The 23,928-nt window shown below is 40.7% G+C and overlaps 1 protein-coding gene across 1 annotated transcript in view; it reads left to right on the forward strand.

The window, feature by feature from the left end:
* The window catches only part of LOC121279355 (E3 ubiquitin-protein ligase RMND5A), a 42,812-nt gene extending 22,869 nt beyond the window's left edge, over window positions 1-19,943 (forward strand). Inside the window, exons 4-10 of the mRNA XM_041190541.1 lie at window positions 3,560-3,694; window positions 5,940-6,040; window positions 7,206-7,372; window positions 9,266-9,431; window positions 10,556-10,658; window positions 13,020-13,174; window positions 19,101-19,943. Of these exons, the coding sequence (XP_041046475.1) occupies window positions 3,560-3,694; window positions 5,940-6,040; window positions 7,206-7,372; window positions 9,266-9,431; window positions 10,556-10,658; window positions 13,020-13,174; window positions 19,101-19,164 (891 nt within the window). The 3' untranslated portion in view covers window positions 19,165-19,943. The remainder of the gene's footprint in view (window positions 1-3,559; window positions 3,695-5,939; window positions 6,041-7,205; window positions 7,373-9,265; window positions 9,432-10,555; window positions 10,659-13,019; window positions 13,175-19,100) is intronic.
* Window positions 19,944-23,928: the final 3,985 nt, after the last annotated feature.

The following is a 23,928-nucleotide window of genomic DNA, read 5'->3' on the forward strand; positions in this document are numbered from 1 at the left end:
CCAATGAGTACAGGCCCAACCTACTCAACCTCTCCTCATAAGAAAACCCCTCCATACCCGGGATCAACCTAGTGAACCTTCTCTGGACTGCCTCCGATGCCAGTATATCTTTACTTTGATAAGGGGACCAAAACTGTTCACAGTGTTCTAGTGCCTTGTATAGTTTTAGCAAGACTTCCTTATTTTTATACTCCATTCCCTTTGAAATAAAAGCCAACATTCCACTTGCCTCCCTTATTACCTGTGGACTTGTATGCTACCTTTTTGAGATTCATGCACGAGGACCCCCAAATCCCTCTGTGCTGCAGCCTTCTGCAGTCTTTCTCCATTTAAATAAAATTCAGCTCCTTTTCTTCCTGCCAAAGTGCATAACCTCACATTTTCCCACATTATATTCCATCTGCCAGGTTTTTGCCCATTCACTTAACCTGTCTATATCCCTCTGTCGACTCCTTGTGTCATCTTCACCACTTGCCTTCCCACCTATTTTGTATTATCTGCAAATGTGACGATGGTACATTCACTTCCCTCATCTAAGTCATTAATATAAGGCCCCAGCACTGATCCCTGTGGCACTCTACTAGTTACAGGTTGCCCATCCTGAAAATGCGCCCCTTATCCCAACTCACCCTTTTCTATTAGTTAACCAACCCTCTATCCATGCTTATATACTACCCCCAACACCACGGGCTCTTATCTTTTTAAATAGCCTTATGTGCGGTACCTTATTGAACGCCTTTTGGAAATCCAAATAGATTAAGTTTACTGGTTCCCCTTTATCTATCCTGCTTGTTACCTCCTCAAAGAATTCTAATAAATTTGGCGGGCATGATTTCCTCTTCATGAAGCCAAGCTGACTCTGCTTGATTAGATGATGTAATTCTAAATGCTCTGCTATTACATCCTTTATAATGGACTCTAACATTTTCCCAATGACAGATGTTAAGCTAAGTGGCCTATAGTTACCTGTTTTTTGTCTCCATCCCTTTTTGAATAAGTCTTAATAATTTGAGATGTAGGTGGAAGCATGCCGTACTCTCTATTAGCAACATAACTGTTCAGACCATAATTCTTGTAAGGATACTGAACTTCCTTGCACTTTCCTGGGAATTTTGTACAAGAAGGGCTGGGAATGAAGTTGAAAGATATGCATTGGTCTTATTTCTTTTTCCTGCCTTCATCAGCCATGGCTCAGTTGGGAGCACTGTACTCTTTGATTCATAAGGTTCCAGGTTCAAGTCCTACACCAGGGCTTAAGCACAAAAATCAAGGCTGACAGCAGTGCAATACTGACAGAGTACAGCACTGCCTGAGCTGACATCTCTCAGATGAGACGTTAAACCAAGGTCCCATCTGTCTGCTCAGGTGGATATAAGAGATCCCATGGTATCATTTGAAGAAAAGCAGGAGTTATCCCTAGTGTCCTGACCAATATTTATCCCTCAATCACTGTTGCAAAAATCTGGTCATTATCATATTGCTATTTGTGGGAGATTGCTGTGTGCAAATTAGCCGCTGTGTTTTGTACATTATGACAGTGACTATACTTCAAAAGTACTCAATTGACTGTAAATTGCTTTGAGGCACCTGGTGGTCATGAAAAAACGCTATATCAATGCAAGTCTGTCGTTGGTCTCTCTGTCTCCAACTTTCATTCTCTTTCCTGCTCTCTGGTTTCTGCTCTCTCACGAACCCCCCCACCCCCTCACTGTGTCACGACCCCTCCCCCCCTGCCCTTCGCCTCTGGCCATATATCCTCATGGTCACAGGGATTGCCTACTTCCACCTTTGTAATATTAGTTGGCTCCATTCCTGCCTCATCCCATGTGCTGCTGCAACCCTCATCTGCATTTTGTTACCTCCAATTTTAACTACTGCAATACTGTCCTGGCCAGTCTCCCATCTCTGTAAACTTCGTCTCCACCAGCACTTGATGGAGTTATGAAACCTCCGATAAAGTCCACTCACCCACTGTCCCTGTACATGTTGGCCTACGTTGGCTTCCAGCCTCAACTTTATTCTCAGCTTGTGTTCACCATTTCATATCTACATGACCTCTTCCAATCCTAGAACTCTCCAATTCTGGACTTCTGCATCCCTCATTTCCTTTGCCCCACATGCCTTCAGTTGCCTAGGCATTGAACTCTGGAAATCCCTAAACTTCTGTGTCTCTCCACCTCTCCTCCCATAAAACACTTCTCAAAACCGGCCTCTTTGGCCAAGCTTCTAGTTACCTGTCTTAATATTTCTTTCCTTGGTTTGGCTTCAGTTTTTGCCTGATTACCCCCCTTTAGTTGCATCTATTAATTAATTGCAGTTAAATTCTACCAGCTGTCGTGGTGGGATTTGAACTTGTGTTCCCAGAGCATTATTCAATACTGCAAGCTGAATTTTCCCAGAACAAAACAGCAGATTGCTCAAAGTTTGACAATAGTTATGATGGAATTTCTACACTTTAAGGCTGTTGCACAGTTACAGTTACCTCTAATAATTTACCCCAATTAAGAAGCAACTCTGCTGGACACCTCATACCTCTTTGAATGCCACTCTTGGAACTGAGTGTTAGAAGGTGCCAAGGCAGTATGCATTGACTTACTTGCCTGGCAGTTTTTTTCCATTTCTCCCTTTGCTGCCTTGGTAGATGTAACTGACCATTCTCTAATCCTAATGGTACACCTTAGTGTGTTTTGAAACTTGTGTGGGCACCAGGGCACTGTATCACTCAATTAAATCATCCTTGCTTTGCAATCATTCACAAAATGTCCTCACTTGTGTAATCTGCCTATTTCCATCTCTCACATTGCCCAACTCTGTCCCTACCTCAGCTGATCCACTGCTGAAACCCTCATCCATACTTTTGATACCTCTACACTTGACTATTCCAAAGCTTTGCTGCACATAATGCTAACTTGCACCAAGTCCCATTCGCCCATCACTTTTGCGCTCACTGACCTATACTGGCTCCTGGTTAAGCCAGCCTTGACTTTAAAATTCTCATCCTTATTTTCATATTCCCCCAATGACTTTGCCCTCCCTATCTCTGTAATCTCCTCCAGCCATACAACTCTGCAAGATTTCTATGCTCTTCCAATTCGAGGCTCTTGAACATCGCTGATTTTAATTGTGCCACCATTGGCAGTGTCTTCAGCTGCCAAGGCCCTATGCTTTGGAATTCCCTCCCTAAACCTCTTCTCTTCTCTATTTCTCTTTCCTCCTTTAAGACACTCTTTAAAGCTTACCTCTTTGACCAAACCCTTGGTCATCTGCCCTAGATCTCATGTGGCTCGGTGTCAAATTTCGTTTGATAATGCTCCTGTTAAGTGCCTTGGTACGTTGTACTATGTTAAAAGGCGCTTTATAAATCCACGTTGTTCAGTTATGTAATGATACAGGAAGGAGTATCTGGAGCTTCATCTTGGATCTTGTTTTCTCGTTCTTCATTTTTACTTCATTTGTTGTGCTTGATATGACTATTGATAATTGTGTAAGTAAAGAAATAGATTTTCTTCTTATTGCTTCATTACTTTTGTAAGTTGATACTCCTATTTGCACTTCATAGAATTTTGATGCAGATATCAATGGCGTGGCAATAGATGGTTGCTGGCAAACTGACAGCCAGCGTCTCCTTAGTGAAGTGATGGTGGAACACTTCTTCCGACAAGGGATGCTGGATGTGGCCGAAGAACTCTGTCAGGTAAAGTAATGGACTCTATAGTAGTTCGTATTCAGTATCATTGGTAATTCCTTACTCTTTCCTAAACTGCTTCTCTGAAATTGACCAAGTATTTCAGGACGGATTAAATTTGCTAGACGAATGCAGCCAATTCTTTGTGCTCCACCGCGCATATATACTTTCTCTTCTCATTACATACTAACTTTTGCACCATGTGTTTTTGATTTGTCAGACGATTTAGCCTACACTGTATAGTGTATTTCAGCAGTATGAAATAAATATTGTCTATTTAATTTGAGCTCTCCTAGCCTATTGTACTTGTGTTGAAGTAATTTATGCATGAGTTAACTCTATAGAAGGAACTTTCCTGATTTCCTTTAATTACTGCTTGGAGAAGGAAGTTCTTCAGAATGTTTACTAATTTATATTCATCAGTTTCAAGCTCCTTTACACATTTTAGGGTTTTCATAACGTTCCTGAGAGTACTGCAAAAATTGTTTACTAATGTGTTTATTTCTGTCACTACCCTTCATCTCTAGATTCCTGTTTGTTACTCTAGTCGCCTTTTTAACCTATTACTGCATTCTCTTATTCATCTTGGGTGGAGCGCCTCAGCATTCGGTATTGACACTATTACTTTTTCCAATTTACAATAGTGACTTGTATTCAAACACCTAGTGTAAATTGGTTGCATCTTCAGATGATATCAAATCAGGAGAGTCAGAGAACTGTAGTGAGATTATGAATTCTGCCATTTTGGTTATATTGTTCAATATTTTGCTGCATCGAGGAGGAAGAAATTGATAAACTAAAGAATGAGCTGTTTTTAAAAAACAACATTGACAGAACAGTGGCAAATTAATTTTAATATCGACAAATATAAAAATTCTAAATGTATAGAGGAAAAAAGGTAACCCACACAAGAAATAGGAAACATTAGAAATAGGAGCAGGAGTAAACCATTTGAACCATCAAGCTTGCTCCATAAGTGGTGTTGAAATAAACAAGGATGAAGTTGAAAAGACCCTTGTGGCTTTCATAAACCCAGAGCACAAAACATTCAATCATTGCAATGTAGTAATCAACAAGGACAGTGAACAAAATAGTAGAATACAAATCTGAGGAATTCAATTCTGACTGCAGTACTCTAGCCAGACCACAGCTTAACTACAGTGTCCATTTCTAGTTATTGAGAGTTGAGGGAGGCATTCAAACATTGGAGATAGCAAGAGCCATCACTGCACGAGAAGGCAATGAGAGGTAATCGAATAGAGGTAAAATATATAGAAAGTTTATGGAAAATTACTTTATTTTGAGAATGGAACAAGTGGTAACCAGATTAAACATATAAGAAGGACGCTTAGGGCTGATACCAGGAAATTCACATAGTCAATATGTAGAATGGTTTTCCATGTAGAATATTGAAAGCAAAAACCCGGAATCATTTAAGAAGCAGTTTGGTTATGCGGCAAAGTGACTGAGTCTTTTTGAATGGTATCCCTTGTCTATAAATATAATTTCCATTAACCCCTTTCCATTAACCTCTTTTATTCCTGCAAGCCGTATAGAAATTGCTTTTGTTTGGTCACTACCAGGTTCCTCATGCCAACAGGAACCGGACTTGTTTTTCGAGTGCTCATTTTTAATACTTGAAGAATAGTTTAGAAGCATAAAGCTTATTGTGCTAGCTGCAGAAATCTCTTTTGTGATTGTAAGAGTGAAATTCTGAATAAGGCTTCCACATGCTATCCTGGGAAGCCTGCTGCTGCCGCCATCCAGATCAAGCCCCAAACTGCTATCGATGTGAGCTTGGTCCTGGTTTCCTGTGCCACTAAAAGTTGGTTCTTGCCATGGGACATAAGAACTAAGCTACTAAATATTGCTGTAAAGATAGACATGTTGCTGAAGCTTTTCATCTTGCACTCATCAGGACAAACGTAAGAATTCCAAATTTCAAACAATCACAGCAATACTGCAGGAGAAAAGGGTGTTGATTGAATGGCAAGTCGACTTTGGCCAAGTCTTTGCCATGGAGAAAGCGATGGAGAATGTGGCTCATTTATGCTTGTGAGAAGCGACATACGTTTATACACAGGATCCTGTTCACTGCAAATATAAGGAATTTGTTAAAATTTTTTGAGTTGAGTTTCTCATATTTTGAGGAAACACAGTATTTTTGAGCAACAAGTAGTTTATTTGTCTCTTATCCATAATGATTTGTCAAATTGCACCTGGTATAGAAATATTGTACTCATTTGTCCATTAGGAAGCTGGCTTGTGCATAGAAGGAAACCAAAAGGAACCTTTTGTAGAACTAAATCGAATCTTGGAGGCACTCAGAGTAAGAGATCTAAGGCCTGCACTAGAGTAAGTTGCAATTTTTGAAATATTATACAGTGCATTTTTAACAAACTTTGTTCAAGCAACTTGACTGATTAACAAAAGCAACATTTCAGAATTGACTGCCTCCTGTTTAGAAATGTTTGTGTTCCTGGAATACAATATAGTTCTGATTTGTGGTTATGGTTTCAAATTATGACTTCATATTTCTTTGCTATCAACTGAGTAACTCTGAAAGAGTAATACAAAAGCAAAATATAACCAAAGCTGGAAATCTGGAATAAAAACAGAAAATACTAGAAACATTCAGCAATTCAGGCAGCACCTGTGTACAGAGAAGCAGAGTTAACGTTTCAGGTCTGTGACCTTCCATCAATTCCGAGCTCCTCTTTCCACAGATGCTGCCTGAATTGCTGAGCACTTCCGGCATTTTCTGCTTTTATTAATGCCTGAAAGAGTCCTCCTTCTAAGAAGAAATGTTTCTATTAAAAGTGAAATACATTTTTGCTCAAATTTGAAAGAGTGGTGAAAGGCATTGAGAATTTTTGTTGTTCTGTGTATGTAGGTGGCTTTAGTTACTCTATTTGTGACTCCTGTCCAAATGTGGTAAGGTTATCTCAACATTATTTGGGTGTTTGGTGTTGTGCAATTAGAACGGGATTTATTTCTTAAACCTATTAAATAATAATTTTATTTATTTTTTGCTTTTTTTATTCATTCATTCATAGGACATATGTGTATCTCCGACAAGGTCTGCATTTATTACCCATCCCTAGTTGTCTTTGAGAGGGTGTTGAGCTGCCTACAGCTAGGTGGCTTGCTATTTCAGAGGGCAGCTAAAAGTCAAACACGTTGCTTCTTGTTTGGAATCACATAAGACATATCCAGCAAGGAGGGCAGATTTCCTTCCCTCAAGGATATTACTGAACCAGATGTTTTTTTTGCAACAATTAGGTAGTTATGTGGTCACCATTACCGATGCTGGCTTTTTATCTTCCAGATTTTTATTTAATTAACTGAATTTAAATTCTCCAGCTGTCTTGTGGGATGTAAACACATGTCCCTGAATCATTACTCCAGGCATCTGGGTTACTAGTCCAGTAACATGACCACTGTGCTGCAGTTCCCTTGGTTTATTGTGATTCCTGTCATAATCGCAGTTAATGCATTGGTAAATTTCTTTTCCTTAAAGATGGGCAGTTGCAAACCGAGAGATGTTGATGGCACAGAACAGCTCCCTAGAGTTCAAGCTACACAGATTATATTTTATAAGCCTGTTAATGGGAGGCACTGAAAATCAAAGGGAAGCACTTCAATATGCTAAGAACTTCCAGCCGTTTGCTTTAAATCACCAGAAGGGTAAGCTGGGCTTTGGCTTGAAAATGTGTATTGTAGGAGCGCATGTTTTAATGTATGTCATAGATTATATGTTTTTCTCTCAAATTTTCTCCCCTCCTCTCGTGTAGGCAATTCCACAGATGCCAGTTGCCCTCTGATTCTTGAAATAAACTGACATTATACAACAACAACATGCATTTTATAGTGCTTTAACATAGTAAAAAGTCCCAACGTGTTTCACAGGCGTGTTATCAGATAAACTTGACACCAATGCATGCAAGAAGATATTAGAACAGGTGACTAAAAATTTGCTCAAAGAGGGGGAGATTTAGGGCAGGAATTCCAGAGTGTGGGATCCAGATCACTGAAGGCACAACTGCCAGTGGTGGAGTGTAAGAAAATTGAAGGTGCACGAGAGGGTATAATTGGAAGCATGCAGTGTTCTTGGAAGGTTGTGGTACTGGAGGATGTTTCAGAAATAAGAAGGGGCGAGGCCATAGAGGAATTTGAACACAGCAGTGAGAATTTTTAAACTTGAGACATTTTAGCTGCAAATGGACTTGAGACAGAGCGGAAACGTTTATACTTGAGTATTGATGGTGATCATTAGCAGGCTTATTTGACTTGGGGATATAGCAGCCAAGCTCAATTCTGTTCTCACTCAGTCTCTCCAAACAGTGCAGTTCCTTTGGGGATCTCCTAACTCTGGCTAATTTTATCTTCCCTTTCCTAAAGCATTAAGGAAAATCATAGTGTCCTTTGCACCCATTAAAGTCAATTAATTTAGCACAAACTGGGGATTGAACTTGCAACCTATCTGATCAGTATATTTCACTCCACTCAGTGATGGATCTGAATTAGCAAGGAAAGCTTCCAACTTTGTAGATTAAAATGACATATTTTGTGCTGAGAGGTAGTAATTGCCAATGCATGTCCTTGAAACTCATAGTGCATTGGCCCTCAGTGATTGATAGGAGAAGAAAGTGGGTATTTTACAGTTATGAGAAGTACAGAAAATAAAAAGGGTGTTGCAAATCTGTGGGCTGAATCTTACCTATGTCAGGCGGGTTGGGCGGGAGCAAGCGGCGGCAGGTGTGGAGTCGATTGGCTGCGCGCCGCCATTTTATGTGGGCAGGCCAATTAAGGTCCCCCCCTACATAATATGCGTTCCATAGTGCTCAGCACTACCTGTGCAGGAGGAGGGAGAATCGGAGCCTGCGCCCTTTCGTACATGTGCGCGAAAGAGTGCAGCAACCTCCCTGAGGCATGGAGCAGCCTCAGGGAGATTGAATGGGCAATAAAAATTCTTAGAAATTCAAGTAAAAAAAAATTTAAACATGTCCCCTCATGTGACAATGTCACATGAGCTGGGACATGTTTGTCAAGTTCACCAAATTTATTTATTAATTTTATAAAACTTTCAGGAAACCTCATCCTGCCCGTGGATGAGGTTTCCTGGAAAACCTTAAGGTTGGACTGCAGTGTTAATGATAATGACTTTCTTAGTGGCCTTAATAAGCCTTTGACAGTTCGGCAGGTGTGCAGCCGCCTCTGACACGCGCCCGCTGAATGCAATATCGGAATGATGCGTGATGATGTCAGGACACGCGCCCAACGTCATCACACGTCATTTAGCGCGTCAGCATGTCGGGCCCATCCCTGCACGCCGATGACCTATGTGTACATATTGAAATGAGCAAATGTATTATGTGAGTGTTTTCTTTTATATTTAATTTGAATGTAAAAGGTAGACTGCTATAAAATGCTGGACAGGGGAGGAAAGTGGGAACAAAATGAACAAACATTTAAAGTAAAGCTGGTACATTTCAAGATTGTAAAAGTAATTTTGATTTTGAAGATTGATGCATGCTCGTTTTAGTTAATATACATACTCTGATTTTTGCTTCTTTACAGACATCCAAGTGCTAATGGGAAGCCTTGTTTACTTGAGACAGGGAATAGCAAACTCGCCATATATGCATTTGTTAGATTCTAACCAGTGGGCTGATATTTGTGATATCTTCACCAGGGATGCCTGCTCTCTCCTTGGTCTCTCAGTAGAATCACCACTGAGTGTCAGGTATGAGTAAATATTGTTAGATCAGATTACACAATCATATTTTCTGAGGGCTCATACATATTCGGAACTGAACTGAGATTACCCAAACTCATTTTGTCTTTTGCACCCAGCAGACAGAGACTCTTAAGTCCAGTCTGGACCTAATTTGATCCCAGGTCCCAAAGGTAAAATATCAGCGCCCAAATCACTTGAGTGCACCTATCTTGTACGCTTTTAATGGAGGTCATGTTACTGCTCAATGAATAAATTAGCACATGTGCAGTAAATCTTAGTAGGCACTCATAGAACACACTATCATTTGTGCCTTCAGTATGTGTTGTGCAGTGCCCTACGGTTAGTAAAGGTTTTGAAATTTCAAAATGTGCTTCGTTTACAATACCAGCACAGGATAAGGGGACTAAATGGGCTTTTTCTGTGCTATATATTCTATGTAATGAAATTATGATTTCATAATTTCAGAGATTGATCCTGATGTAGTTGCATATTGGTGAACTACTTTTATTCACTTGATGGCAGTGTTGTACCACTTCAAATTCACATGTGTAAATTATATTTCCTGTTGTTACGTACCTAATCTTATTGGCCCTGCATCAGGAAGTACAAATGAAGCCTAGGTGACCCTCCTCACTTCAAGAATAAAAACTCTCTAAGAATGATTCATCTTATTTTCACGCATCTTCTAACTAATTTGAGAATTGGGATTTCTGTTGTCTCAGTCAGGGACTGTTTTGTTTGGAAAAACTTCAGGAGAGAACATTTTTTTTTCTTTTTAGTAACTAGAAAAATCATTTCTCAATTCTATGATCATTAGGGCTTAATTTACCTTACCATTGTTCACTCTAAACAACTTCTACATAGCAGTTTCACATCCCCGTGGATTTTGTAATATTTAAACATCTTTTCACCATAAACCCATCAAGATTGCTGGATCATCGCTCCCAAACCTTTTCAGTTGGACATTATGCTACATTGATGAAATGTTTATTATACCATGCTTTCTAAAACCACATATCTTATGTTCACAAGAGCTATTTAAAAGCTAATTCACGATAAGCTATATGCTATGTTTGAAATGTTTTGAATTAAGTTGATATATGTATCTCTATTAAGAATTATTTATTCAGTTTTTCAGCAGGGTGTATTGCATTGCCAGCTCTCATTAACATTAAGGCAGTCATTGAGCAGAGACAATGCACTGGAGTATGGAATCAGAAGGATGAGTTACCAGTAAGTGCATATTAATGTTTATATTCAGATTACACATAAACCCATGATAAACACAGACCCGTGGTAGAGCTTGGACCTTCAGCTTAAGGTTGAATGCTGGAATTGGCAGCCAAACTCAGGAACGTTGTTGCTACCAGCTCACTATAATGACAGTTAGCCAAGAAAGGATCCGTTGTATAAATTGTTCAAACAGGTTCTTTTTTCAGTTGGGTGATTAAAGCCGAGTGCTGCTTATACTTGATGACTCTTCAGGCTGCTTAAAAATATGATGGAGATACATTAAAGTGAGTTGTGTTGAAAGGAGGCAAGAAAATCATTTACATTCAAAATACTTCTTTGCCACTCCTTAGTCCCCATTCAATGTTGAACACCTTAAAGAAAATGTTAGCATTTTGGTAGCACTCTATATACTAGTATTCAAGGAAAGTTCTCGATTCCTGATCCTGCAGTTTTGCACACTGTTGTGTTCTCATTTTAAAGCCCAGGACCCCAGTGTTGAATCAGTCTCAAATTAGAGACATAAAAATTTAGTCTGTGGTGCATACTAAGGCCACTAACCTAAACATTAACCCCTTTCCTGAGATTTAGTCCTCTGATGCCTTCACCAGACGTTTCCTTATCTCCAACAGCGAACTGTATTTTTAAACATGATGGCACTGCCTCGAGAGATCGTTTGTTCCATGATATTCAAGATGCATTGTTGCTGGTGACAAATATAAATAATGGTCAGAGTTCTGGTTAATGCAAGCTGCCATTTTATATTTAGCTGAGCAATGACCCATCCATACATACAGTTCAGTAATTTGTTTTTGCATTATTGGTCTATGTAGACAATATCAAAGAAGCAGTATGGTGACAAAGTTTGAACAATGAAAGAGTGCAAAGTTTAAAAAAAAAAAACCAGGTGGTAGCATTTAACTTATATAAGGCCACGGAGCACTGCAATTTTGGGCAGCTCATTATAGGAAGGACATAAAAACAATCGAAAAATGCGGTGGTAGCATTTAACTTATAGAAGGCCATGGAGCACTGCAATTTTGGGCAGCTTATTATAGGAAGGACATAAAAACAATCGAAAGGTACAGCTTAGATTCACTAGGATCTTACCCAAAACCTTTCTGAAAGTCTCCTCACTTTATTAGCTGTGCAGTGAAGTTCTAAGGGGAAGTAGATTAGGAGCAGCTCAATACAGTTTTTTCTGGGGAAAACACAGCCTCCTATTTAGCCCTTGTTTGATATTAAGTTGACAATATTACACAGGGGCTGTGAGGATGGCTGTTGTCAGAAATTGGAATCATAACTTCAATTTTCCCACTGTTGTTGTGTTGCTGTGAAGCAATTTCACATCCGGCGATACAGAAGTGGAGCAACTTAAGTTTAGTAGTTCGAGTAGAAATGAAAACTCTCAGTAATGTTGCTGGTGGTTTCAATCCTGATGTCCAGGCTGCAGATGCAGTGTAGTACTGGGGTCTTGAAGCTTGGCTGCATTCTTGATATGCATCCTTGTCATGATGCTCCTGTTGGGAGCATTGCCTAACAAGCTACAATTGGGTGTCTCCCATTGCAAGCTAACACTCTGTACATCTTATGACTAGAGAGAGCTTCAGAATCTCAAAAAACTGCAGCTGTATTTAGAACTAGCATTTATAATAGGTATTTTATAATAAATTGATTGCACCCTTACACATCTGCAGTGTGAAGTATTAGGTAACCTGAAACTGGGATTTGACATTATTATTAGGCATAGAGAGGGCTTGGCGACTGCCTATATTGTACTTAAATTGGGAGTGCTTGTACCTGAAGTAAGGGAGTTTTCCTAGGGCTGGTATCCCGTAATTTAAAAATAGGGGAAAAAGATAATGTTGCCCCTTGTTAATATGTGGCTGGTGCAATTCACAAGCATCTCTTTTTAAAATAATTGCCTAGTATTACATCAAACGATATATATATGGATTGATGTTATATTGTCCTTTTGTTACCTCTTCAGATTACCAGTTCTTTATCTGCCTCCCATTGGTTTCCTGTATGCAACAGACTGATTGCAAGGTTCTCATCCTTGTGTCAAATCACTCCATGGTCTTGCCCCTTCCTACTTTTCCTTTGGCTGTGCATTACTGTACACACCTTCCCCTCAGATACTGATCCAGTTCCAAAAATTCTTCTGCCTAGCCATCTTTGTTTTTGTCCTCAAAATTCTTATTAACATTTTCTTTGGCTGTGCCTTTGCTCTCCAATCAAACCCACTTTCCATTCCCGCCAGCCCCCTACACTCTTGCTTGCTTCTTACCATTTCTGAAACCTTGCTCCCTTACAAAGAAAGTCATATTGGTGAATCTTATTTTTCTACTGATTGTTTTCTAGATTGAAGTAGACCTGGGTAAAAAATGTTGGTACCACTCAATATTTGCATGCCCAATTCTTCGACAACAGACCACAGAATCCAATCCACCTATGAAGCTTGTCTGTGGCCACATAATCTCACGAGATGCTCTGAACAAAATGATCAATGGAAGCAAGTAAGTGTTGTCCCACAAATTTGCTTGGATGTTTCTATTTAATGTTTGCAGTTATTGAACACCCAGATGAAATAGTAAGTGCCTTTGGTGCATATTTTCAAAATTTCTTCAGTAGAAAAGGAGTTCTTCATTCAGCCTCTCATGCTTGTTCTGACATTTAATTAGATCATGGTTGATCTGTACCACTACTCCATTTACCTGCCCTTATTCACATTGCCTGATAGTGTTATCCACAAAAAAATATTGATCTCAATCTTCAGATATTTCTATTAACTCGGCATCACAACTTTTAGAAGCAGGAGTCGATCAAATGACTCGTTAAGCATGCTCCACCATTCAATTTGACCATGGCTGATCTTTGGCTTCAACTCCACTTTACTGTGCACTCCTGATATCCGCTGATTCCCTGAGACACCAAAGATCTGTCTATCTCAGTCTTAAATGTATTCAACGATGGAGTGCCCACAACCCTCTGGGGGTAGAGGATTCCAAAGACTCTCAACCCTTTGAGTGAAGAAATTTCTCCTCATCCCGGTTCGAAATGATCGCCCCCTTACCCTGAGACTGTGCCCTTAGATTCTAGAGGAAACCACCTCTCAGTATCTACCTGGTGAATCCCTTTCAGAATCGTGCATGTTTCAATAAGATCACCTCTTGTTCTTCTAAACTCCAGAGAATATAGGTCCAATTTACTCAGCCTGCCCACACCCTTCATATGAAAAAATGCTACCTGATCTCACTTCTAAATTGGGCTCAGCTCTAATGCTAAGATTATGTTGCCTTATTCTGGATTCACACACTGGAGGAAGTAATTTCTCCACGTTGATGTTATTGAATATTTTTTCATCTTAAATGTGAATGTGCAAATATTAAATGGATAGTTTACGAAATATTAAATAACTACAGATTAATGTTTAGCTTCTTGCCCTAGAATGTAAGCACATATTTTTATCCCATTCGTTTTTAATTTTATTTTAGTTGCTGCTTATTCCTCCATCCTAACTGGCATCTGCAACTAACAATTTCTTGGTTGTGATGGTGGAAGAATGGCTTGTCCGTAATCCTCTGTCCAGAACCCCCAATAGAATAGGCATGAATGTAAACGAAGGAAGTTTCTTTTGGTGGAAATAGGTAATTACCATGCGCTGCACCAGCCCTCTAGGGATGGGCTGGGAGGCAGGTGGGGCAGGAGGCACGTAAGATGGCGAGAGAAGGTAGAGATCGATTGCCTGTTGTCTTCCTGCTGCCATGGAATTTTCCCAGCAGTGGTTAAGGTGGAGGATGGCATCTTTCGCTCTCTTCCACGCCACCGCCCCGCCAACCCAGAGGCCAGTTGAGCCAAAAACAGAAAATGCTGGAAAAACTCAGCAGGTCTAACAGCATCTGTGGAGAGAAACACAGCTAACGTTTCAAGCCCATATGATTCTTCAGAGCTACAGAGAAGTAAAAATGTGATGAAATTTATACTGTTTAAGCAGGGGGTGGAGCAGGTGAAGCTGGATAGAAGGCCAGCGATAGATGGGGGCAAGGGAGAGATTGCCAAAGATGTCATGGGCAAAAGGACAAATGGGTGTTAATGGTATCATTACTGGCTAAAGGAGCCATTGTGAGCAAAGGAGCAATTGAGGCATTTAAATGGTCACCACTGGGATTTTACCGATCGCATTTGGGTCCTCCTTTGTATGGGAGATCACCTGGTGAACACTGTTGGCCTCACTGCAGACTCTGGGTGGAGCGGTTGGTGGTGAGGGGGCTCCTGTTCGGGCCTGGGATGGGGGAGGGGGCCTGGTGGCAACGGCCCCGGTGTCCCCAATTTCCATTTACCTGGCTATGAGGATGCTGCTCTCATAGCATCCTCTCTACCAGGCGCAGTGCCAGAAGTGGCCAGCTCTCCTGTGAAAGCTGACACTGCTGGCCGTCTGGGTAGGGCCCATACCCAAAACAGACTTTAGGGCCTTTCCAAGTACCCTGCAAACGATGCTGGCTAGCCACTGCGGAACCAGGTTTGTGTGTGACTTAACAGGCAGTGCTAAAGGGACCGCCTGTTGGGCTGCAACTAGTTAGATACGATCTTAAAACTCTCCTGAATGCGGAATCGAGAGGAGCAAGAGTGACCCCCCCCCCCCCCCCCCCCACCCACGAATTCCCCTGCCACCAATGCCACCTGCCTCAATCACCCCTTTTCTGGTTCCTTTAATCATTTATCCGATTTTCAGTGTGCTTAGACAGCAAGCTGGTTAGCAGAGACCTATCTTTGGGTGTGCATTACGTGCTCGGGTTGTCTCCTGCGCTCCCTGAACTTCTAGGCCTATGACTCTGATATGACTTGCGTGGGCACCTTGGACTGATTTAATAGATTCAAAATGAAACGGTGCCCAGGGACAGTTGCGATGTAGCCAAATATACTAAATGAAGGTATGGGGGGATCATCACAGCCATCCATGAGCCAGCTTTTACATTTTAGCTGGGAGCTGGTGAGTGGAGAGGATGTGATCACAGGACGCTTGGAAAATATCAGCAGGATTAGACAAAGTCAGCATGGATTTATGAAAGGGAAATCATGTTTGACAAACCTACTGGAGTTTTTTGAGGATGTAACTAGCAGAATAGATGAAGGAGAACCAGTGGATGTGGTGCATTTGGATTTTCAGAAAACTTTTGATGAAGTCCCACATGAGAGGTTAATGTGCAAAGTTAGAGAACATGGGATTGGGGGTAATATATTGACATGGATTGAGAATTGGTTAGCAGACAGGAAACAGGACTAAGTAGTTCTTTTTCAGAACGGCAGGCGGTGACTAAGGGGGTACTGCAGGGATCAGTGCTTGGGCCCCAGCTATTCGCAATATACATCAATGATTTGGATGAGGGAACCAAATGTAATATTTCCAAGTTTGCTGACGACGCAAAATTAGGTGGGAATGAGAGTGGTGAGGAGGATGTTAAGAGAATTCAAGGTGATTTAGACGGGTTGAGTGAGTGGGCAAATACATGGCAGATGCATTATAACGTGGCTAAGTTTGAAGTTATCCACTTCGGTAGGAAAAACAGAATGGCAGAATATTATTTAAATGGTAATAGTTTGGGAAATGTTGATATATAAAGGGACATGGGTGTCCTTGAACACCAGTCACTGAATGCAATCATGTAGGTGCAGCAAGCAATTAAGAAAGCAAATGGTATGCTGCCCTTCATTGCGAGAGGACTTGAGTACAGGAGCAAGGATGCCTTGCTGCAGCTATACAGGGCCTTGGTTAGACCACACCTGAAGTATTGTGTGCAGTTTTGGTCTCCATACCTAAGAAAGGATATACTTGCCATACAGGGAGTGCAGCAAAGGTTCACCAGACTGATTCCTGGGATGGCAGGATTGTTGTATGAGGAAAGATGGGCTGACTCGGCCTGTATTCATTGGCGTTTAGAAGAATGAGAGGGGATCTCATTGAAATGTAAGGGGACCTCATTGAAATGTATAAAATTCTGACAGGGCTGGACAGACTGATGCAGGGATGATGTTTCCTCTGGCTGGGTGGGGGGGTCTAGAAGAAGGGGTCACAATCTCAGAATGTGGGGTAGGCCATCTAGGACTGAGATGAGGAGAAATTTCTTCACTCTGAGAGTGGCGAACATGTGGAATTCTCTACCACAGAGGGCTGTGGAGGCCAAGTGACTGAATATATTTAAGAAGGAAATGGATAGATTTCTGGACTGTAAAGGGATCAACGGGTATGGGCAGAGAGCAGGAGTATGGCGTTGCGATAAAGGATCAGCCATGAACATATTGAATGGCGGAGCAGGCTCAAAGGGCCAAATGACCTACTCCTGCTTCTATTTTTCTGTGTTTCTATGTTCTAGGTTTCTAATCAAGGAGATTCAGAGAGCCAAATGACATCTCCATCTGCTCATTTAGGATCCAGAAAAGCTGCCACTCTTTGTATATGAATTTTAATAAAGCCTTTGACAAAGTACCACAAAAGGCTAGTGAAAAAATGAAGGCACGATGAATAGGGGCGTTGGGGTGGGTCAGTGTCAGCTTGGATTAAAAAATTGGCTTACGGACAGAAAACAGCGAGTCATAGTAAATGTTTTTTTTTAAGACTGGGAGAACGATAGACAGTGGTGTTCCCCAAGAATCAGTGGTAGGACCACTTCTTTTGTAATTTAAGTAAATGACTTGAATATTGGAATACAGTAAAATATAAAAATTTGCTGTGGCTGGCTGTGAGCATGATTGCAACAGGATATAAACTGGCAAAATGGGCACAAAGTGACAGATGTATGAGGTGATGTTTTTTGACAGAATGGATTGAGAGAGGGCATATCTATTAGATGTTGCAGTTCTAAAGAATGTACAGTGGGACCTTGGGGATCATGTGCATAGATCTTTGAGGGTGGCAGGACATATTAGGAGAATGGTTAGCAAAGCACTGGGAAATTGGGCTATGTAAATTGAAGTATTGAGTACAAAAGTAGGAAAGTAATGCTGTACCTGTTAAGGCTGCAGCTAGAGCTTTGTATCCAGTTCTGGTCACCATACTTTGGGAAGAATGTGAGGGTCCTTGAGAGGGTGTAAAGGAGACTTACTAGAATGGTTCCAGAGATGAGGAACTTTAGCTACTAGATTACTTGGAGAGTTAATTGGAGAAGCTGGAGTTATTTCTCCTTGGAACCATGGAAATTGAGGGGAAATTTGATAGAGTTGTACAAGATTATGACAGGTTTAGTTAAGATAAACAAAGAAAAGCTGTTCCAATAGTTGATGGTTTAAGGACCAGTGGGGACAGGTTTAAGGTTTAGGCTGGGGGGTGTGGGGAAGAAATTTTTACGCAGCGAGCGTTAATAACCTGGATCTCGCTGCCTGTGAGTGTGGTGAAACCAGAGACAAATGATTTCAAAAGGAAATTGGATGAGCACTTGAGGGAAATAATCTTACAGGACCATTTGGATAGAGTGGGGGAATGAGGCCGATTGGATTGTTCCACGAAGGGCTGGTATGACTCAGTGGGCCGAACAGCAGCCTCCTGTGCTGTAATGACTCTGTTTCAACTCTATGATTCTAAAGATGATGTAGTGTTGGAAATATTTGTCATTTTGTGCTAAGATAACAACTTGGGTGTGTTGGTCCACTTTTTCTCATTTATTTGTGGTATATTGCTTAGTTGGTCATGTCACAGTTTTGATTATCACGTGGCAGTGGAAGTAAATTAACTAGGTAAATAGCCAGTGTTGCCCAAATGCATGAAACAAAATAAGATGAGGGAAACACACATTGATTTCATTTTAAATGTTAGGAACTTTGCAGATGAAAAACAAAGTTATGTTAAACCTGTTTTAATCAGTGAACCCCTATGACAGTGAGAGTTCCTTTAACCTTGGTCTGTTATATACATTTCAGCTCACAGGAACGCTCTGCTATGGTGGTAGAATCATCCTGTTTTATTTAGTGTCCAATCATAGGACAGTTATATAGTCAAATTGGAAATTAATAGCTAAAATTATATCTACATTTTCAGTACTATACCCAAAAAAGAAAGTAACCAATGAACACATTTCCAAACAGGCTTCTGATTTCAGAATTGCAATCAGCATTGTGGGGAATGCTGACTTGATTGAGAGACCTGAGCACCGCGACTGCTAACTCTCTGTCCAGAATGGATTTGAACCCAAGAGTCAGATAGCAATCTGAGTTTGTGTAGTATAATTGGTAGGCTATTACTTAATTCTGATGATTTATAAATGATTAGCTTAGAATTAACAATCAATGTGAGAAACACAAAAATGTCTTTGTGCAGTCTTGAGGTAACCGGAGTTGTGCTTCTTGTTGAAATATGTTTGGTAGGGTGATCATGATAGATTATTTATCTTCCTGTGATTCTTTTTACTGTGATTTTCTAATGACCATTTATTTTTTTTCTTCACTCCCTAGGTTAAAATGCCCATATTGTCCAATGGAGCAGGCACCAGCAGATGCAAAACAGATCTTCTTTTGAAGATTATTGTGATTTGGGGAGTGGTTTAAGAATTTTGAGCAGTGCTGCAGCAATTCATTGTTCTGTTGGACTAATGCTAAGTTGTAGAATGGTGTGTACATGCGGACGTGTATTTGGGATGAATGAAAGAGGAAAACTACTGGATATAAATTGGTTGCAATAGGGCTTTGGAACTCAGCTTGGTCTTGGTATTTGATCAAGTGAGTACACCAGCACTCACCATTTCATGCAGTTATTTTATATTGAGACAATACTAGCAGTGCATTTTTTAAACTTAAAATATATGTAATCACCCATGAACAACACATTTCATATGATTCCTTATAGTATCATTGTCATTTCATGGGTTAAATTTGATTTTTTAAAGTTCAGTGTGATCTTCATTCTTTAAAAAAATAGAAAAATTGAATGTATGAGTAGATAATAACTACTGGTAATGTTTGCATACCTTTCTATGTTGGTTTGATTGAGGTAGCTTTGATATATTTTCGTGTAATTTCTTTCCTGACACAATTTGACACAAGCTCAAATATTGAGTGTGCATATATTAAGCCCCCAGGGGCTGATTATTTAAATTTACTGTAAATTTAAACAGCATTTGCATCAGAAGTGGACTAGCGAAGTATTGGCATGGGGAAGGCAACAATGCATGAAGGATAGACGTGTATAATTTTGCTTCATGTAGGTAATTTAGTTAGGTGTATGGTACCATGTCCAATACATAATTACAATCTGAAATATAAAACTGAAAAATCTTATTAAACAAGTTGTATACCAAACATTTGTGTACTTTGTCACTGTTTGAGGTGTACACTATCATTGCAGGATGGGTTCTGTTGAAGGATGGGTCAGTTTGTTATCTTCCAGCATATGGATGGTGAAATTTCATTATAACTGTTCTTAATTATTTTCTCTGCTTTATTGTATGAATTAATTTAATGTTAAAGTCTGCACTTTGGAAAGGAGTTCTGAAATATTTTAATGGCATCATGATGACATTTGTGAACAGTGTTGAAATTTAATTAGCTTTCTCTCCCTTTAGCTTCATGTTACAAGTCACTTTTTTTTATTCATGCCAGTTGTGTACTTTTTACATTGTCACTACAGATTAAGCCCCCCAAATATCTGAGATAAGCAAAAAAGCATTTCAGATTTAGATCATATTTTATCAGTCGCTGAACAACTGTAATTTTAATATTACTCAGGGAACGCAACTCAAGAATGCAGGCGCATTTTTGGCTAAACCTGCTTTTCTGGATAAATAAAGTTTATTGTTGGATAGAGAATCGCTTGTCTAATGAGCGTGAACATGGTTCATTTATCTCTGGAATTTCAATGCAAATATGATGCTTCATTGGAATAGCAGCCTCTTTCCTGCAAAATCAGCCTGCTAAAGTTCAATGTTTGTGATTAATGCATGACTCTGAAACCTAATCGTTGATTTAAGGGACAGCATTTGCTGCATTCCTAGTCGCCAGTAATAAGTCCACAGGTTTGAGAGACTGTCTTGCATTTATGTAGCTCTTTTCATGACTACAGGGTATCCCAAAGTGCTTTACAGGCAGTTAAGTATTTTCTTGAAGGGTAGTCACCATTGTAATGTAGGAAATCCAGCAGCCAATTACTGTACATAAAGCTCCCACAAAGTGTTGTGATAGTGATCATTTAATGGACTAGAATACATGGGATTAGAAGTCATATTATAGCTGGACAAAGACCTGGTTAGATCACACCTGGAGTATTGTAAGCAGTTCTGTGTACTACATCTTAAGGATATATTGGCCTTGGAGTGCGACATAGATAAAGAGATGTTACAAAAACTAGGGATATCCTCTGGAATTTAGAAGATTGGGGTGAATTGAACGAAGTTTTCAAAATAGTACAGAGAATTGCTAGGGTAGTTAGAAACTATTTTCACTGAAGCCTAGGACTAGGGAACTAAAGCCAGACCTTTCGGGAGTAAAATTAGGACACACTTGTACACACAAAGGTTGGTTGAAGAGTGAAACTCACTTTTGCAAATGATAAACCGATGCTAGATCAATTGTTAATTTTAAATCATAAATTTTTTTGTTAACCAAAGGTATTAAAGGATATAGAATAAAGGCTGGACATGGAGTTAGACTGCTTTTAGAATTCAGAATCAAGAGGGTTAAATGAACCCTTTAACCTCTTCACTCTCAAGTTCTGAAGTAAATTGAAGGGATAATCCTTATTGGTGACAGTGGTTATGTTTTATTCAGTATAAGTAAGACTTGACATATGCTAATGCCTAAGCAGTAGTATCAAAACACAACAGCATTACTGTTACACCCTGGGGCAGAGCACAATTTTTATGTAACTACTCCCTGGATGTGTCCCAGTTAACATGACATGTAATGCCTCCATAATCCCTGCAGGGGGAAGTCTTGCTTATATTTTCTTCACACAGCAAAGCCTATGGAGGCTGATTTAACCCAATCATTGGGAGAGCGTTCTCACAGATTAGCCAAGCAACCATATACACAGAAACATATCTTAGTGTCCCAGCTGCCATCACCATCCCTGGGTAAGTCCTGTCCCACCAGCAGAACAGACCCAGCAGTGGTGGTTTACAGTTGGAAGGGAGTTGCCCTGGGAGTCCTCAATGTAAACTCCGGGCCCCATGAAGTCTCATGGCATCAGGTCAAACAAGGGCATATAACCCAATCTCTAGTTCTGGTGAAGGGTCATGAGGACTCGAAACGTCAACTCTTTTCTTCTCCGCCGATGCTGCCAGACCTGCTGAGTTTTTCCAGGTAATTCTGTTTTTGTTTTGGATTTCCAGCATCCGCAGTTTTTTGTTTTTAACCCAATCATTACTTCACTATTATTTGAATGGCCAATTACAAAAGATATGATGGGAAGACAGTGGTATTATCACTGGGCTAGTAATCCAGAGACCCAGAGTAATACTTTGGGAACTTGGACTCAAATCCCACCACATTTAGATGGTGAAATTTGAATTAAATAAAAAACTGGAATTAAAAGTCTATTGATGATCATGAAACTATTATCAATTGTCGTAAAAACCCTCATTCACAAATGTCCTTTAGGGGAAGGAAATCTGCCATCCTTACCAGGTCTGGCTATGTGTAAATCCAGATCTACAGCAACGTGGTTGACTCTAATGCCCTCTGAAATGGCCTAGCCACTCAGTTGTGTATCAAACCATTGAAAAGCCTAAAAGGGATGAAACCCTCAATACAATTCTGCTGCAAATGATGGCCCACAGCACCTCATGGTTGCCCAGTCTTGAATTGCTAGATCTGTTGGAAATCTATCCCATTTTGCGTGGTGGTAGTACCACACAACACGATGGAGGGGAACTTCGCCCCCACAAGGACTGTAGTGGTTACTCCTACCGATACTGTCATGGACAGATGCATCTGCGGCAGACAAGCTGGTGAAGATGAGGTCAAGTATGTTTTTCCCTCTTGTTGGTTTCCTCATCACCTGCTTCAGACCCAGTCTAGCATCTATGTCCTTTAGGATTGAGCCCGCTCGGTCTGTGGTGGTGCTACCGAACTACTCTTGGTGATGAACCCAGAGTACATTCTGCACCCTCGCCACCCTCAGCGCTTCCTCCAAGCAGTGTTCAACATGGAGGAATACTGATTCATTTGCTGAGGGGGGCAGCACATGTAATCAGCAGGAGGCTTCCTTGCCCTTGTTTGACCTGATGCCATGAGACTTCATGGGGCCCGGAGTTTACGTTGAGGACTCCCAGGGCAACTCCCTTTCAACTGTAAACCATCACTGCTGGGTCTGTTCTGCTGGTGGGACAGGACTTACCCAGGGATGGTGATGGCAGCTGGGACACTAAGATATGTTTCTGTGTATATGGTTGCTTGGCTAATCTGTGAGACAGCTCTCCCAATTATGGCTACATGTAGGCCACACCAGGTGAGAATGGCAGATTTCCTTCCCCTAAAGAACTTTAACCTCATGGCCTGGCATATCGCCCACTCTACCAAGCCAGGGAATGAACCCTGGTTCAATAAAGAGTGAATGAGGGCATGCCAGGATCAGCACCAGACGTACCTAAAAATGAGGTGTCAACTTGGTGAAGCTACAACACAGGACTACTTGCGTGCCAAACAGCATAAGCAGCAAATGGTAGAGCTAAACAATTCCACAACCAACGGATTTGATCCCAACTCTGTTGTCCTGCCACATCCAACCGTAAATGCAGATGGACAATAGCTGGAGGAGAAGGCTCCATAAATATCCCCATTCTCAATGATGAGGGAGCCCAGCACATCAGTGCAAAAGATGAGGCTGAAGCATTTGCAAATATCTTCAGCCAGAAGTGCCAAGAGGATGACTCACCTTGGCCACCTCCAGAGGTTCCCATTATCACAGATTCCAGTCTTTGCCAATTCGATTCACTATAAATGCTATCAAGAAATGCTTGAAGGCACTGGATACTGCAAAGGCTATAGGCACCGATAACATTCCAGTAATAGTTCTGAAGACTTGTGCTCCAGAACTTGCTGTCCCCCTAGCCAAGCTGTTCCAGTGCAGCTACAACACTGGCATCTACCCAGCAATGTGGAAATTTGGCCGGGTATGTCCTGTACACAAAAAGCAGGGCAAATCCGACCCAGCCAATTACTGGACCGTCAGTCTACTCTCAATCATCAGAAAAGTGATGGAAGGGGTCATCGCCAGAGCCATAAAGTGGTACTTAGCAATAACCTACTAGCGCTCAGTTTGTTTTCAGCCAGGATTACTCAATTTCTG

The sequence above is a fragment of the Carcharodon carcharias genome, chromosome 1, assembly GCF_017639515.1.
Source record: "Carcharodon carcharias isolate sCarCar2 chromosome 1, sCarCar2.pri, whole genome shotgun sequence".
Classification (NCBI taxonomy): domain Eukaryota; kingdom Metazoa; phylum Chordata; class Chondrichthyes; order Lamniformes; family Lamnidae; genus Carcharodon; species Carcharodon carcharias.